This window comes from Cyanistes caeruleus, chromosome 2 (assembly GCF_971803275.1).
Source record: "Cyanistes caeruleus chromosome 2, bCyaCae1.hap1.1, whole genome shotgun sequence".
Taxonomy (NCBI): domain Eukaryota; kingdom Metazoa; phylum Chordata; class Aves; order Passeriformes; family Paridae; genus Cyanistes; species Cyanistes caeruleus.
Genome location: NC_141702.1, coordinates 90,420,203 through 90,436,317, shown reverse-complemented (window position 1 = coordinate 90,436,317; position 16,115 = coordinate 90,420,203). Strand labels below are relative to the sequence as shown.

General features: G+C 34.1%; 1 protein-coding gene across 11 annotated transcripts in view; it reads left to right on the top strand.

The window, feature by feature from the left end:
* KIF6 (kinesin family member 6) overlaps positions 1–16,115 on the top strand; it is a 220,091-nt gene that overhangs the window by 42,474 nt on the left and 161,502 nt on the right. For 6 of the 11 annotated variants that reach the window (XM_086869409.1, XM_086869391.1, XM_086869456.1 and 3 more), the window contains exons 6-7: positions 2,615–2,744; positions 12,461–12,608. In XM_086869409.1, coding sequence (XP_086725535.1) covers positions 2,615–2,744; positions 12,461–12,608 — 278 coding nt within the window. Of the gene's footprint in view, positions 1–2,614; positions 2,745–12,401; positions 12,609–16,115 lie in introns of all 11 variants that reach the window. The other 5 variants (XM_086869438.1, XM_086869422.1, XM_086869431.1 and 2 more) reach the window with 1 other exon arrangement.

Sequence of the window (16,115 nt, the reverse complement as noted above, 5' to 3'; positions counted from 1 at the left end):
CTATCACAGTATGACTTGTCAAGCAAACAGTCTGCACAAGAACTTACTCACCTAATAGTTCTACCATGTCTCATAAGGGAGATTATGCTCTAAGTCTCTAGTTGGATGGAAAATCAAATCTCTGTGCTGTTGAAAGTTGTGCTGGTAGCTGAATAACTTTGTCACCTTGCCTCTTGAATCAAGTGTTGACTTTGTCCTCTGTTGTGGTATTCAGGGAGTTGTACTTCTGAAAGACCATCTTTTCGGCATGATATATAAAATGATTATCCTGACCATTCTTTCCTAAAAGTTAAAGTTCCTTGCAGTTTTAAGCATTACTTATATGTATCCATTAATTTATTCTGTTCTTCTGAACAGACTCCAAGGTGCATACTTGCTGCTTTTCTCTTTTATTTTTTTCCTAAATTTATTTTTGGCTGTATAATCTCTTCTGTAGTCTCCTCACAATGAAGTAGTATCATTATATTTTGCTCATGTATTGGCATAGAATTTGTTTGCATCATTATGATTAATTTTTAAATGTTTATAAAGTTTTTGAGGTTATTTCAGATTTCTTTAATTCTAAGCCCTATAGACAGGTAGGAAACTTGACTTTCAAAATGGTCATTTGTTTTTTGAAATATATTAAGAGTAGAGTTGTTTATTATTATTACTATTATTATTATTATTATTATTATTATTAAATATCAACAATATCAATAATATAAATATTAATGTTAACATTAATATTAATTTAATGATAATGATAATAACAATAACAATAACAATAACAATAACAATAACAATTAAAAAATGCTACACAAATTAATGAGGTAGTATTAATTAATCAAAGGAAGCTTTAAGGTCAATGTTTGCCAGTAACAAGAATTTAATAAATGAAGGCATTCAATGTGCAAGGCTCTTCTGCATTGATGACAGCTCAGTTGATGCAGGAAATGGCACAAGTTAATAAAGGAAAACTGTAATCAGAACCACTCTGGGCTTTAGTGTGTGATGCACATGCAGATGTAGATGGAATTCAACTTGACATTATCAAAAAGTTTGATATGCAAGAGCAGAATTATACTCTGGGGTTTATGCTTTGACTGGGGATGCTGAGTTTTATGATTAGGTGAAAAATATCTTATACCACCACACAAAAATAAGGCCAACAGTGGGAGGCAATCATAGTTGGAAAAGCAATTGTTATGACTATCAGAGAAGGTCTGTGTGTACTTTTACATGTAATTTTTCTTGAAAAAAGTGAGTGCATTGCAAGGTGTTAAAATTATTTCTTCATTGTGATTTGAATGTTTTGACCATCATACTGTGAATTACTCCCACAGTATCTAAAAGTAATACTCTGGAATGCTGCTTTGATACTTGATTTCATTCTCAGTTTGGGGCTGGCAGGGGGAAGGCAAGTAAAGTAGAACAAAACACAATCTCTCTGGTTTAGAAGCATCTTGAAGTAATTAACATGAAAGAACTACTTGCAGATGAAAATTCAAGCTATTTTGTGGTTTATCTTGAAGAACATAAAAAAATATTTATATACTTATATGTATACATATAGGTGTACATGTTTAGATAGAAAGTATTATCAATACTTATCCAGAAAATAGAAGTTTGGGGTTAAATAAAAACAACAACTTTCAACTTTTAAAAAGTATGAATTTGTTTTAAATTGTATCGGAACATGTCATTCACCCTGAAGGACATGTTATTTATCCTCAGATTTAGTGTACGTCTGTTTTAACAGGTTCTTCTCTCTAAGAGTTTTCCAAATCCAGTGAGACAACTACTTGGCCTCCATGTTGGATACTATAGAATTTCCCAGCTGAGGAGACCCTAATGGCTACTCAGTAATGCCTACAAAGTTTAACACCTAGTAACCGTTATGAAAGAAAAAAAATTCTTATGCTAAAGGATTATTCAAAGAAGTAAAAAGGATTTTCAGTAATATTTAGCAGCTCTTCTGGAGCTTTTGCCGTATCCTTGCTACTGCATCCAATTCCTTTCTGAGAGCTTTAGTCTTATAGAAGCATAACTAAAAACATTTCTAACAGGGGGAATAAATAAAATCATTCTGTTAGCTAGCTTTTAATTTAAGAAAGGGATCATTTACAGTTGTAGTTACTATAATTTAAGAAGAATGAAAAGATAAATAATCTTGACAAATGCAAAGTTATTAGAAACATGATGACTACGGATGTGTTGATTCTGAAATAGTGCATGCCTGTTTGTACGTCAGAATAATGGTATGCTTTATATATCATCAGTACTTGGTAGTAACAAACAAACCCTTATGCATTATTTGTTTGTGATGATTCATGTAATCTTACTTTTGAGATTTTACTATATCTCAATAAATAAAAATCCCAAACCTTTCTCTAAAACTTACAGTTTTCTTATATTCCTTTTCTATAGTTTCATAATAAAGGAATAAAAAGGAGGTGACATTAAAAAAAGATATCAACACTTCCTTTAATGTGTATAATTTATTTTTAATGTTCTTTCATTATGATTGGGTTTGGGGTTTAGATTTCACCTTTTAGGTGTGATCAAAATGAAAGTATGAAACAACAATGCATTAAAACTCTAGTTTTCGCTGTTGTTTTTATTTTACATGTAGAAAAGTGACGATAATGGAAGACTCTGATCAAAACATTCATCTGAAAAACTTGTCTCTTCTGCAAGCAACCAATGAAGAGGAAGCCTTAAACCTACTCTTCTTGGGAGACACCAACAGAATGATTGCTGAGGTGAGATTTTTTGCTCCAAATCTTTCTTAGCACAACCAGAGTTAAAATGGTCAAAAACATCTCTCCTCTCAAGTAAGATGTATATTTTAGAAGTCTTTGGACATAAATTAGTATCCTGTTTTTTGAGTGTATTTCCACAATGAAATTAAATAAGCATTTCTCTGATGAAAGTGTTCCATAGTGGATCTGATTGGTGGCACTTGATGTCATGACTTATTAAAATTCAAATACGTAGAATACAAAAAATCTTGAAACTATTGTCATCGTTTTAAAGTATTAGCTAAAAAATCACTAGACAACTTATTTATTTCTTGCTGTGAGATATGGATTAGAACAAAAGCAAAACAGGTTTAAAACTTAAAAGGAACAAAGTAAGTTTATTAACAAAACTACAAAAATAAGAAACTAGAATAAAACTTCCAGAACTCCTTTTTCTCCACTACTCCACCATTCTCTCGTTCACATGACAACATAGAGACAAAAAAACTTTGATGGTTAAAACAATCCTAACTTTTCTATAGTCTCTTCATCAGTCTTTGTAGAGAAAAAGAAGTTCTCTTCTGTTAATCTATGGAGTTTTTCATAAGAAGACCATTTTCCTATGGTTTTCTATTTCTTTGATGCCAGCTGCCTGGAAAACTCTGTCATCAGTTCTCTCTTCCCATATTACATCACTCTGAGATGTGTTATGAGTCAAGGGGTGTCATTTTAAGGATGAGTTATTCAAAGGCAAAAGTTTTCTTCATTTGTCTCTGTGAGCATCTCTGGAAACAGAAGTTTTTTCTTTGCCTCTTAATAGCCACAAATTTTCAACAACTCTCACTTCTCTATTTCTGTTCCAGCATCACATAAGATCACAACTACTTCACCATTTGCTTAAATCCACACTTTGAAATACTCTATTCCCCCCAAAATACTCTGTCATGAATTGAAGTAGTTTTTCAGAACAAAATTGTCTACCTCTAGAGTTTTAGCAAAATAATATTTCAGCTTATTAAAGCATCTCCTTATTTCTCTCTCTCTCTGAAGCTTAATTCCTTTCTTCACTGTCTTTGATAGTTTATGTTGTCTTTTTACCTGTTGATCACTCTCTTCTCTCTCTCTGGCAAAAAAAAGATTAATCTGCAAGTCTTATCTGGGTAGTGAAAGAGTTAAAATCTTGCCCAGGCTTTGTAGATGGTTCTGTGATGTCTGCCAGAGCAGCAGCTGGAGCTGTCTGTGATGGAAGATTTTTCATGGCTGCTCTGGAAAGTGTAGTCACTGTCTCAGCCCGCCACAGGTCAATGGCTTTCTCTCTCCTTATTCGGCAGTTCCTGGTGAAATTCAAAGCTGCAAAAACTGCAGCCGAGCCAGGGACTGGCCTGGCCCAGCCAGAGCCTGGGAGAAGCCCCACAGGCCCCATCTCCCAACCGGGAGCCGTGGCAGGCCCAGCCCGGCCCCTGCCTGGGCCACATGGCCCGGGCAGGGGACGGGAGGCCAGCTGGAGCTCTGTTACCTTTCACAGTCAAAAAACCAAGAGACAAAGAAATTCCTGGGCTTAGGTCTTAAGGTGGTGTTCACAGGTTGATCTCACTTTTCAATGGTTAAAACTACTGTCAGTTCTCAGAAATGGCCAGCTATTGATCAGGAGAAAAACTTCTATCAGCCTCCAGCAGTTTTAACTTCCTTACGTGTTTCTCTTTGTTTTCTTAAATGCTGTCACAACTATAGACTGACTTTTGAATGTTGCGTGTATCAACATACACAGACATGTAAAGATAAGAAAATATGTCCTTGCAAAGCATTGTCAAACATTCCCAGTGAGGTTTTTCCCTGCAAGTCTTCAACACCAGGCTGGATAGGACCCCAAGAAACTTGTTCTAATGGAAGGTGTCCCTACTGATGGAGTGAGGGGTCTGGGGTATTGGAACAAGATGATCTTTAAGGTCCCTTCCAACTCAAACCATTCTATGATTCTATGACTAAGCACTCAATTGCCTTTGAAATACTTAATATAAGTCCCCTCTTTTTTTCCTTCTTATTACATGAACAGATGATGTTAAGTGCAAAAACACAAAACAACCTCCCCAACCAACAAAAAAACCCTAAACCAAACAAATGAACAAACAAAACCCACCAAAAACCCAAATGTTGGTTTAAATGAAATTCAAAATAAATATGTGCCAATATTCAAACACATGGGTGGTTTTCCTGATTCTGAAAAATTGAAATTAAATGTTTCTGTATCTGACATCTGTAAGGATCCTTTTTTCCCTTCATGCTTTGATATGGAATGTAAATATAAAAAGTGTGTTATATAATATGGGCACTGACAATGTGTCTTTACTACAATAGTGTCAAATCTCTTTTAGAACTTTTTGTGTTTTCTTCCTCGGTATCTCCAAAAGGATGTATTTTAAATCATTGACAAGAAAGACACTTAAGAGTATATGAATAGTCAGGTAGTTCTGTATTCCTGCTGGATGACCACATACGCCTGAACACAGGGGAAGAAACATTTGATTACCAAACATACATAGGGCACACAAATATTTATTCTTTCTCAAGGCTGACTATTTCAACAGTTCTATTTTGAGAGGCAGGAATATGTTAAGGCAAGAGATAATCAACATAGGAGCTGCTCATAAACCTGAGCATTGAGGCAAGGAACTGCTTCATGATTTTGAAATAGAAAGATGGATACTGTGTGGAGGAGAGGAACTTGACAAAATGTAGTAGAGGAGAAAAGGGTTAATCTAGAGATCTAAGAAGGAGGACTTATGACATAAAACATAACTTCTCTGGAGATCCGTATTTTTAAATCTTGAGCTATGATAATACTTTCTGACCTCTGAAGATTTGAACCCTCTTAAATAAACTTTAAAGAAAATTAAATGAGATTAATAAACCTAATAAGAAAAAAAAATAAAAGCTGGGTTCATCTTTTTTAATTATGAGTTAGGCTGTGGAAAAACTCAGTTGACTGTCATGGATCACACAGGAGATACGTAGCTTCTAAAACTGCAATCTAGTGCCTTAACCCTGAATAACCCTTCTTTGAAGAATTTTGAAAAAAAGAATGACAATTTCATTTCTGCATTCCCTATGCTAATTCAGTCTAACTTGTGATTTGAGGGATGCATTTTACCCTCATCACTGATTGTGCTAAAAAGAAAGTCATCACAATATTAAAAGTATTTTATAGGCAAGATTTCTTCATTCATTCATTAAATTTCAGAACCTAAGGGAACATTTATAACCAAATGCTTCTTTCCCATATGTAACTATATAGCCCAAGAGAAGGAAAAAAAAAAGGAAGCAATTCTAATTTTTTCAGGATTTCTTTATTAGGCAATGTAGGGCTGGTCCTTTGCTCTAGTTTTGATGTGTACAGTAATGGTATGTGGGAAATGGTAGAGATGGGAGACATTTGTGCACAGACAACTCATAATGTAAAAATCCAAATAGGAATTTTTTGTCTCATATTTTGCCAGAGAGAAATAGGCAGAGAACAACACCAAAAAACCGAGTCTTTTGTTGGCAGGTCTACCAAACATTCATTCAACAAATGAATGTAAGGATGAGATTTTTTTTTTTGCTTTCCAATAAAGCAGTTTCTTTTTACATTTGAATATATAAGAATTTGCAGGAACAGGTTATAAAGTCTGAACTGTTTTCTTATAGTTCCTATCTGTTAAGACAATCTTACGATTGCGGTATCTGAAATGCATGCTGAGGACTTAAAAATCAAATTTGCAATATAAACAGTTGGTAGTAGCAACATCTGTAAAAGCTCCTGTGTGTAAATACATATTTAGTCGTTTAGGTAGTGTTCTCAAACCATTTTATTTTGTTATACTATTAATATATCTTAAGCTGAAGTGATCTTTTCTAAGTTCTTGTGATGGGAATCTCATATGACTTCTGTCTTTTGCAATAACATGCATAAACCTCTGTGATTTTGAGAATACTTAGTGGTTTTTAGTATTTCTCTTAAAGCAGTAGAGTAAGGTGGCCTCCTAAGGATATGCAGCAATTTCTAAACTGTAAAATCCTTTTCTGAGATTAGTATGTCTGAGGACAGCAGTTGCATGTACAGTTAGAATTCATTTGTCTTCTAACGAAAAATTACTTTGCTTTAATGAAGAAGGAAATGTTTCAGTGCATGGTTTTATACCTATAGCACTCCATCTTTTAAATTTGGGACACAGTGTATACTACACAGTATTTATTCCATCATTTAAAATGTTTGAAATACACTTGGAGCAATCAGTAAGCTTTTGGAAATTTTCAAATATGTTTTTTTCAAGAAAGAATGAAACATAAAGTTTTAAGGATAGTTGTGGGGACTGACTTGTGGCCTATGAATTGAACTCATTCTATTTGCATTTATTGTACATTAATATTCTCTTGAATATATTTAGACAGCCAATGGTAGTATTTGACTGAATTTTTTATTGAGTGAGATAAGAAAAATAGGATTTCATTGTGTGAGCATATGGGATTAAATGTCATTTTTGATAAAACTGCATTCTATCTGAGTGCTGTAGTCCAGAAGAAATGACAACTTTTCTGCTTTCCTAGTTTCCTCTTTGGTGTCAATTGTTAACTTATTTCCACTCTGACAGACTAATATATATATTAAATATAATAATTATATTATTAGCTCCAAATGGCCTCATTATTTCAGCAGAGGTGCTTTCATTTTCATGTGTGGTAAAAAAATTACTGGTCATACATATTAATTTGAATAATCCTTAAAATTATTTGGAATTTATATGGATAAAAGGCATGTAAGGTTTAATAATGTCTTCATCTGAGAATATTAATTACTTTAAAAGTTACCTGAGTTTAAAAGTTATGGTCTAACTGTGAAACTCTACTTGTAGTAAATAAGGAAAGATAAAACATTGCTTTCAGGAAGTGCTTGCACCTATTCTGATCCTTTTATTTTCATAGCAACAATTTTTCAACTATGACAAGTGTACATAAGTGCAACTGAGGAGCCCCTTTACCTGTAACTTACTTAGAAAGGAAACTAAAAGACATACTGAGGTCTCTCTCATCTACCAGATATGAAGGCAGGCATCTCCTATTCTTCAACTTACATGCTCTTCCTTATAGCATAGTTCTGTTGGGACCAGTGAAGCTTATATTCATTAGGCAGAGATATCCATCTGAACGGTGAAATGACTGTAGCTGTCAGAATATCTTCCTACAGATACCCCTCTGATTGAGGGGTATCTGTAGCATGAGATTGGAGAAAATTGATTTGATATCAATCTTGGATGCTATCAGTATTTTCTTTTTTTCCCCTTGCTCTGCTTTGAAAAGGTCAGAAGCAAAAAACCTTAAGGATAAGAAGAAGCATTCCTTAAAAGAAAATTTTGTACCTTTTCACTGAGACAGTCTCTCAAAAAACAGTGAACACTCAGAATCAGCCTCTCTTTATGCATTAGCTAGTCACTGATTCACTTATACAGGAAAATCATGTTCTTCTGCTGTCTAAATATTTTGATTCAAGGAAGAACAGATTCCACTGGAATGGTGTAAGTTGCCAAGTGGAGATGGTTTGCAATATGGGCTGAACGACTGCATTTATCACCTGCAAAATTGTTTTGTCTCAGTGGTCCTGAACTCTTTCGTGTATTACCTCTGTCAGAGTGTTTTGACAGCCACATTATTCTTCCAGATAGTAGCTTCTGTTAGTCTAGTTGTGATTTTCAAACAGCTTTTCTTATGTCTTTGTCCTTTTTAAGAAACTTTCTCTTTGTTAGGTCCTCAATCATTAAGAACTGTATTTAGACCAGTAGCATTCTGGCTATTGATAATAGCAGCTGCAACAAATAAAGGGTTTGGGAAATACGTACATTCCTGTATGGGGAAGGATTCATGTAGTGTTTTGCTGACTCAAGATAGGTAAAAATTAGATTAATATGGACAATTTATGTTCCAGCAAGTTTTTGGATGGTTCTTGACCTTGTATTCCTTGACAGAAACATCCAACTCAGAAGCTTCTTGCAGTATGACTGTGATGTAGATTCTCATTTAAGTAGAAGCCACTTTCTTGCAACCATTGTATAAATAGATGTAATAGTTAAAGTCACAAAGCTTCTATACAATTTATTTAATTTCATCAAACACAGGTATATTTTCATCCTGGAAAAAACAGACAAGACTGGCTTGTATGGCTTGAAATACTTTGTACATATTTTCTGTGATCAAATGAAATGCTGATGCTTTACCAAGTCATGATCTTAAATGTTACTGGATTTGTTCTTTACCATGCCACAAATGGGCAGGAATAGATAACCTTTAAGTCCTTTGTAGTGTTCACGTGATACCACAAAGCAGCTGAAGTTTGCTTATGTGATTTATGGTGTCACAGAATTCCTTGAAATAATTATTCTTTGTAGGTAACTGCAGCTCATCAGTTGTTCTATATATAACGCCCAGAATAGCAACCATCTGCTGAGAACCAGGCCACTCCCCTCTTTCTTTTTTTTTCTTCATTGCATCAAATTAGTATGAGGATGATTTCATATACATATGGTTTGAATACTGCTAACAAAGCCAAAATGAACTCTGAAAACCAGTAAAGGAATATTTTAGTAGGCTCAGAGGCACTTTCCAGAAAATGTTACTTGTTTTCTGTTTTCAAACTTTCTAAACAGATGAATGGTGATACTCAGAAGTTGCATATGTAAGGTAACAACTAAATAGCAAAAGAAAAGACTTGTTTATGGACTGGAGATGCCAACACATCATCATTTCTGTTGTGTGCTGTGCATCTGCTTATGTAGTAAAAGTAGCAAAATGTGGGATGATTATGCAATTAGCATTTCATGGTCACATCCCATTTAACAGTTTACATTTTTATTGCTTCCTGCAAGAGTTCTAACAGAGCTTCCTATATATGGGAACTGCAAAGCAAAGATAGAAGCATACTGCGAAAAGGATTACTGGTGTCTTGGTTAAACCATGGTTCTGCTTCGAAGAAGGACTTGACAAAAATATCTGTTTGGGATTCTAGTCAATGACTTCCAGATCAGCTTCCTTAATTTTTTCATTTGCATGAGAAAAAGAACCTGTGGAGAGAAAAGTAATGGAATTATGGAATTTCTAATGACTAGTCCAGGCAAATCTACGTGGAATACACAAAATAAAGTTGTGGCTAGTGAATCGCAATAGACAGACAGTTAAAACCTTGTAGAGCAAATATTGTCATGTGCTTATTGGAACTCGGAGTCCTGACTTTTTTTTTTAGGATTTGAATTTTTTTTTGCCTATGTTAGCATTAAACATGTGTGACTAAAAGCACATTTGGAAATACATGAGGTTTTGCTGCAGTGTGCATCTCAAGTTTGCTTATGAATACTTATTCAGAAGTATGATGATTTCTTCAGCTTCTGTAATAACAACATTTGCTTTGTGCTTCCATCTGTAATATTTGATCTGGGTTAGACTTGTCTGCAGTATAGTGTGACGCCATGATGCCATATGTGTAGTGCAAAATGTCCTTATCTATCAGTTCTGTCAAGGAAAAAGTCCTTAAGTATTAAATCTGTCGTGGATTTTTAGCTGGGAAAAAAAAAATAAAAAATACCCAGTCCTGCTTCAGAGAGCTGCAAATAAAAAAATCAAAGCCCTCTTAGTAAAATAAGTGAAGCTGGCTCTGATTATTCATGGAATCACAATTGCTGAATAAAGTACATTTTCACAGCATAAAACATTTTCTTAGTATAACTACATTTTAAGTAAGTTTGAGATTGTTTTCTTGCTTGACACCTTTCCCTCAGCCTGTTTATTTTTGTTCCAACACTGCCACTCACTTCCTCTTCATTTGCCCAGCATCACCTCTGAGGACAGCATAGCATGTGACTGCACTCTGATGTTCATTTCACAGCATCATGAATTCCAAAATTCTTCATCTGTATAGACTAATGATCAAAATTCTTTTCCCTCTCCCTCTAAGCTTTCCTTTATTAGATAAAGCAACCCTAAAGAAAATACTGCTAAGGCTAAATTTCCTTACAGAATTTTCACCAACAGCTACAAGTGTATGCTATTCCTGCAAACTACTTACTAGTTCACATACTAAACACTCCCATTTTCAGGTATTCTGACACTGTTTTCTATAGCTATCCTGTGGCTTAATCAAGAAACTGACCCAGGTTAAATATCTATGTGGGGTTTTGTTGGTTGGTTGGTTGGTTTGGGTTTCAATTTTGTTTTGGTTTTTTGTTTTTTAATGTTGAGCCGGATCAGTTCCCAAAATCCGTTTGATTGTGCTGGCACTATTAAATCTGGGAAAAAAGGGGATATTGAAGTGAAGACAATTGAACCAAACAGTCCGTATTATTTCTGTTAAAGGACTGTTCAGATTGCAGTCTTTCTGTTAAGAGCTGTCCTTTCTGGATCAATAAGACATCTTCAATACCTGCAACGGACAGGCCATTTTAACATCTGCAGTGTTGCATGCTAAAGCAGATTATGTTAAAAAAAGGCAATATATTGGTATATCTGGTCTGAATCACAGGATAGGCCTACAAAAAATATTACTGCATAGTAACGGGGAATAAAGTAGAGACAAGAGATTAATGTGGACAGTATAATCAGGATATTTTTTATTGCTTTTTTCAGCAGCTATAAATAAATATAGATATAGTTGATGACTCAATAATATTGACTTAAAATTTTACTACTCTACTTTTTTGCAGGTCCAGCATTTATGTCCTGAAAACAATGTAGTCATACTTGTAATAGTTTGTGAATAAAAATACTATCTGTATGCTAAAGCTTTAATCTAGATATGTAATCTAAAGTTTTAGCTGTTTTTAAAATGAGGATTATGAGGAGTAATTTTAGATTTAAGTTTCTAACAATACCTTGATGCAACTAAAAAAAAAGGTGCTTTAGATGCTTAAAGATATTTTGTCTGTTTTTTAATAAAAATGAATATGTGTTGGCATATGGACATTTGAAATCTAAAGTTAATTAACTGAGAGTTGTTTAAAACTTCCAGTTCAGCATTTCAAATATACTGAAAAACCTCTGAAGTGATGCTAAGACTGCACATTTCTAAAAATTGACCAAGAATTTCCATGTTTTAAACAAAGGTGGTGGCTGTAGTTATTCCCAAAAAATATATTTAAAGCCAAACATTTTATGAAAACTTTGTCATGCTATGTAAAAACCTGATACAGATTTTGCCAAGTAGATTTTTTTCGTAAAAGTAATAATGAAAAGTCTAAAGCCTTATAGGAAGTCCTAGTCCTCATTACATTGGTAACCTATCAGGAAAAAAAAAAAAAATTGATTTACCAATGGGGAAATGAATAGCTTCTCAGAGATCCCCGTTCAGTACCTTTCCCTCCAGTCCAACTGCCCTTTTCTATTACTCCTAGTGTAGTAAGGCTACTTGTTTTGCATATGTTAGAGTATTTTGGAATAAGCTTAATTGCTTACAGTATGATTCGTCCAAACTAAAGTTACCCAAGTATTTGTCCAGAATGTGAATGTCAGGTCAATCATTTCAGGTTCTTTTTGCATGTTCATTACATGTCTAATAGCTAAAAATTTGGATAGATTATTTCAGTTGCCAGATTATTGAGCTATAAAAAGCTAAATTTATTTATCTACTGAACATTGAGAGTTCTTTTTTTCCTGTCATTGTAGACACCGATGAATCAAGCCTCAAGCCGATCTCACTGCATTTTCACTATTTATGTCTCCAGCAAGGAACCTGGATCTGCAACTATTCGATGCTCCAAGTTGCATTTAGTAGACCTTGCTGGATCAGAGCGTGTTGCAAAGACTGGAATTGGAGGCCACTTACTGACAGAAGCCAAATATATCAACCTGTCATTACATTATTTGGAGCAGGTAAAATTGAAACAGAGTAAAACATTTTTCCCTTTACTAAATTCCTGTTCAACAGTGTTCAAAGTTTTGGAAAACTTGATTTCAATTAGTCTTAGGATATTTATTGCAGGTCTTTTAAAATCATTGAATTGACAGCTCCTCCTTTAAAATGGAACATTTTAATTTAGAGAAAACTTAACAATTAAGCAGTAAGATCATAGTAGGTAAACAGGGTAGTATTTGCAAAATAGTTTTCTTATTTTCTTTGAAATACTAAAGATATGTACAAGATTTCAGCTATATTTCTCCTGAAAGTGTTCTTCATAATCTTCTTCCCCTTCCACAGCTGGGTTCAGGATGTATAACTGAAAAGAAAGTGTTTGGGCTTTATTTTGTTCAAGCATTGTAATGTGGTAAATTATTAGGCTCTTCTCTCATGTGTTGTTTTGTTCCTCTACCGATTTAAATCTTTGATCTTTTTGAGACAGAAGTTATCATTGGTAATATATTTATCGATTGACTACCATAATTTGATTTATACCAATAGTACTCATAGATGTAGTATAATAATAAATAAATAAACTATTATTATTATTATTATTATTATTATTATTATTATTATTATTATTGTTGTTATCATTATTATTATTTATCTCCACAAATCTTTGTCATTCAGCTGTTGTTACTAAAAAGATTTAGTCTCTTAATTTAAGGTGTACTAAAATCCCTATTCTTCTTTCACTGTTGCTTTTTGTTATTCCCATTTGGAAAAGGCAAATATCGAGCAAATAGATTATTCCAACTAATCTTGTTTCTTTTTTTAAAAAAATTATTTCAGACAGAAGCAGTGAAAGGAAACTTTGGATATAAAGATTTCCAGTAGAAAGATTTGGTTAATTATGATGGTTATTATAAATGTGTTTTATAATAATTACATAATTTTAATTATTAATTTATTATTTTAATTAATTGTTAAATTAATTATTTTAATACTATATTTTAAGAAATATTTTAAGGCTTTAATATATATCTGTCTCTGCTCTACCATGATGTTTTATATGGTTGATGTTTATGATGCTTACTAAGTTGGGGTAAGAAACACTTGGCAATGAATGAAATCTCTTTTTGTGAATGCTGTGCAATTAAGTTGGAATCACTGAAGATTTTCAGGTGTCCATATTGGATCTCACACCTGTGAGAGAATTTAATTTCTTCCTAAGACTGAATATATTGTTATAAATTGGCGTGACAAAATAAAGGGACAATTTTAAATAATTCATAAAAGCCAATTTTTATTAATCCAGCAAGCAGTAGGCAACCAAAAATCCAGCTGGGGCATGCCGCAGGACACTTCCTCTAAGCATCCTACCCACGGTGCACGCTTTGGCTGAGGAGGTTCCTCTTTTAATAGTCCCTGTATTGGTGCTTTCCTAGATCACGTCAGTGCCCACGCCACCTGTTGCTAGGGGGTCTTCTTTTGCTTCTTGGTGGTCGTGGGTAGTCTTCCTCAGTCCATGATTGGACGTGGGTCTTAAGCAACCCCCTCCTAATAAGATGTTGTTCTACCTCTTGTTTATGCAGCTGGATACTGTGGGTTTTAGCTTTTGGGCAACCAGTACTTTCCTAACAACTTTGATATTTTCTTGCTTTTTCAACAGGGTGTTCATGGTTAAGCATTCTTGTGGATGTTAACTCTTAAAACAGTTTCAGCAATCATATTATATTTTAGCAATTATATATATTTTAGCAATTATATAAAATTTGATTAACAAACCCTATTAGTTTATCACATATATAATACTGTTTTCACAGTACAGCAAACACTGTTCCCATTACTAGAAATTAATTATTTTGGGGATTCTGACAGATGATACAGTATTTTCTCCTAAGGCTTCTTTAAAAATTTTTATGTAGAAACATAGCAGGTCTGTCAGGCTGTCATTTAGGGGGACAATTAAGGAGGATAGGCAGAAGAAAAAAGGCTTAACTCTAAAATTCATATCTGTACTTTTTAACTTACATTATCATATATGTGCTATTTAGCAAAATATACTGTTGAGGAGGTTATTAAACCTGAAAACTTTGTGGGTGTGTTTGTGTGAAATTTCTTTAAAATAATAATTAAGAAATATAACTGTTTTATTTGCTGGGAAGACTGTTTTTCATTTTTGTGTCATGTTTTTCTGTTAAGAAAAACAAATCTCTTGGATTTCATTCAATTTATAATCAGAGATATTTAATCTGTCAAAAGAAGAAGCGTAAGGCACAACAGGTGGCAGTCAGTCATTTACTCACACTAGATTTTTTTCATGTGCCTGATTTGCCTAAGTTTTACCTTGAAGAAAAATGTCTGTTATTTCACTTGTATTCAAGGGAAGTAATAAGTGACTCTAAAATCAACATTTTCAGAATCGTACAAAATATACTCAGGATCCCTTCTTGTTTATTGTATGATTTCTATGTATTTAGCAGGGAAAAATACTATTTTTTCATTCAACTTGTAATTACTATTTTAGAAAACTGCTGTTGGAAATAGGCATGTTGGATTCTGTCTGGGATTGTGTATCAATAGAAATGTTTTCTAATATTGAAAAAAGACCACTAAAGACAGTAAACATACCTTTTTGTTCAGTGGGAATTAAATCATTCAATCTTGAACTTGCAGTGAATAATACTAAAGTGTACAAATGCTTCAAAATCAGCTTATTAAAATTCTCAAATCTTTAGCTATCTACTGGTAGTCAGTCTAGTGTTGATTTATGCAATTTTGAAATACTTTTCACAGTAACATAGTCATGTTAAATTATTTGTATCAAGACGACAATGGGAACACAGTTCTCTGTTACCACACTTGATCTACTTGCTAAATATCTGCAGCTTGTTAAAAAGGTCTTCAAATAAATCCACTGCACTTTTACTCCCAACGGCCTCTGTGTTGTGAGGTGCCTCAGAGAAGCAAAGATTTAGTTTTAGATAAGCATTGTTAAAGTGGAGGCAGGGGTGAAATGCCCAAGTAGTGTGAATCTAGACCTCCTGCTTCAGGGGATCGGCTGTGTGAGGCCTGGATGAAGTTGCCCCACCCCAAACCCCTTGTGAGGGGCGGCCCAGGAGTTCTGATTGGGTTTGAGCCTCTGGGGTTTCTCCCTTGCTGTGTTTCTAGTGGTCCGTGATCCTAAACTCCACCCTAGTTCTGTCCCTCAAAACCCATCACCCTGCTTCTGTTCTGGGCTCTCTGTCTCTGAATCTGAGTTTGTTCCCATGCTGAATAAGTGGTTTCATGAATAGAAGCCTGTCTCGTTCCTGTCCCATGCTGTCCCAGTAAATTTAGCTTCTCTGGACATGATCCTGTGGTTGCAGACTGCAACACCTCTGTGTCTAGAGAAAAATGAAGATAGTTTCATGTAGCTGATCTGAAATTATAGTAGGAACTTAGAAGTCCTTACTACCATATTTGGGTAGCTTTTTTTTGTCTGAGAAATGTAGTAGCATGTTCTGGAATTACAACTGCATTGTAACTGTGCATATGTA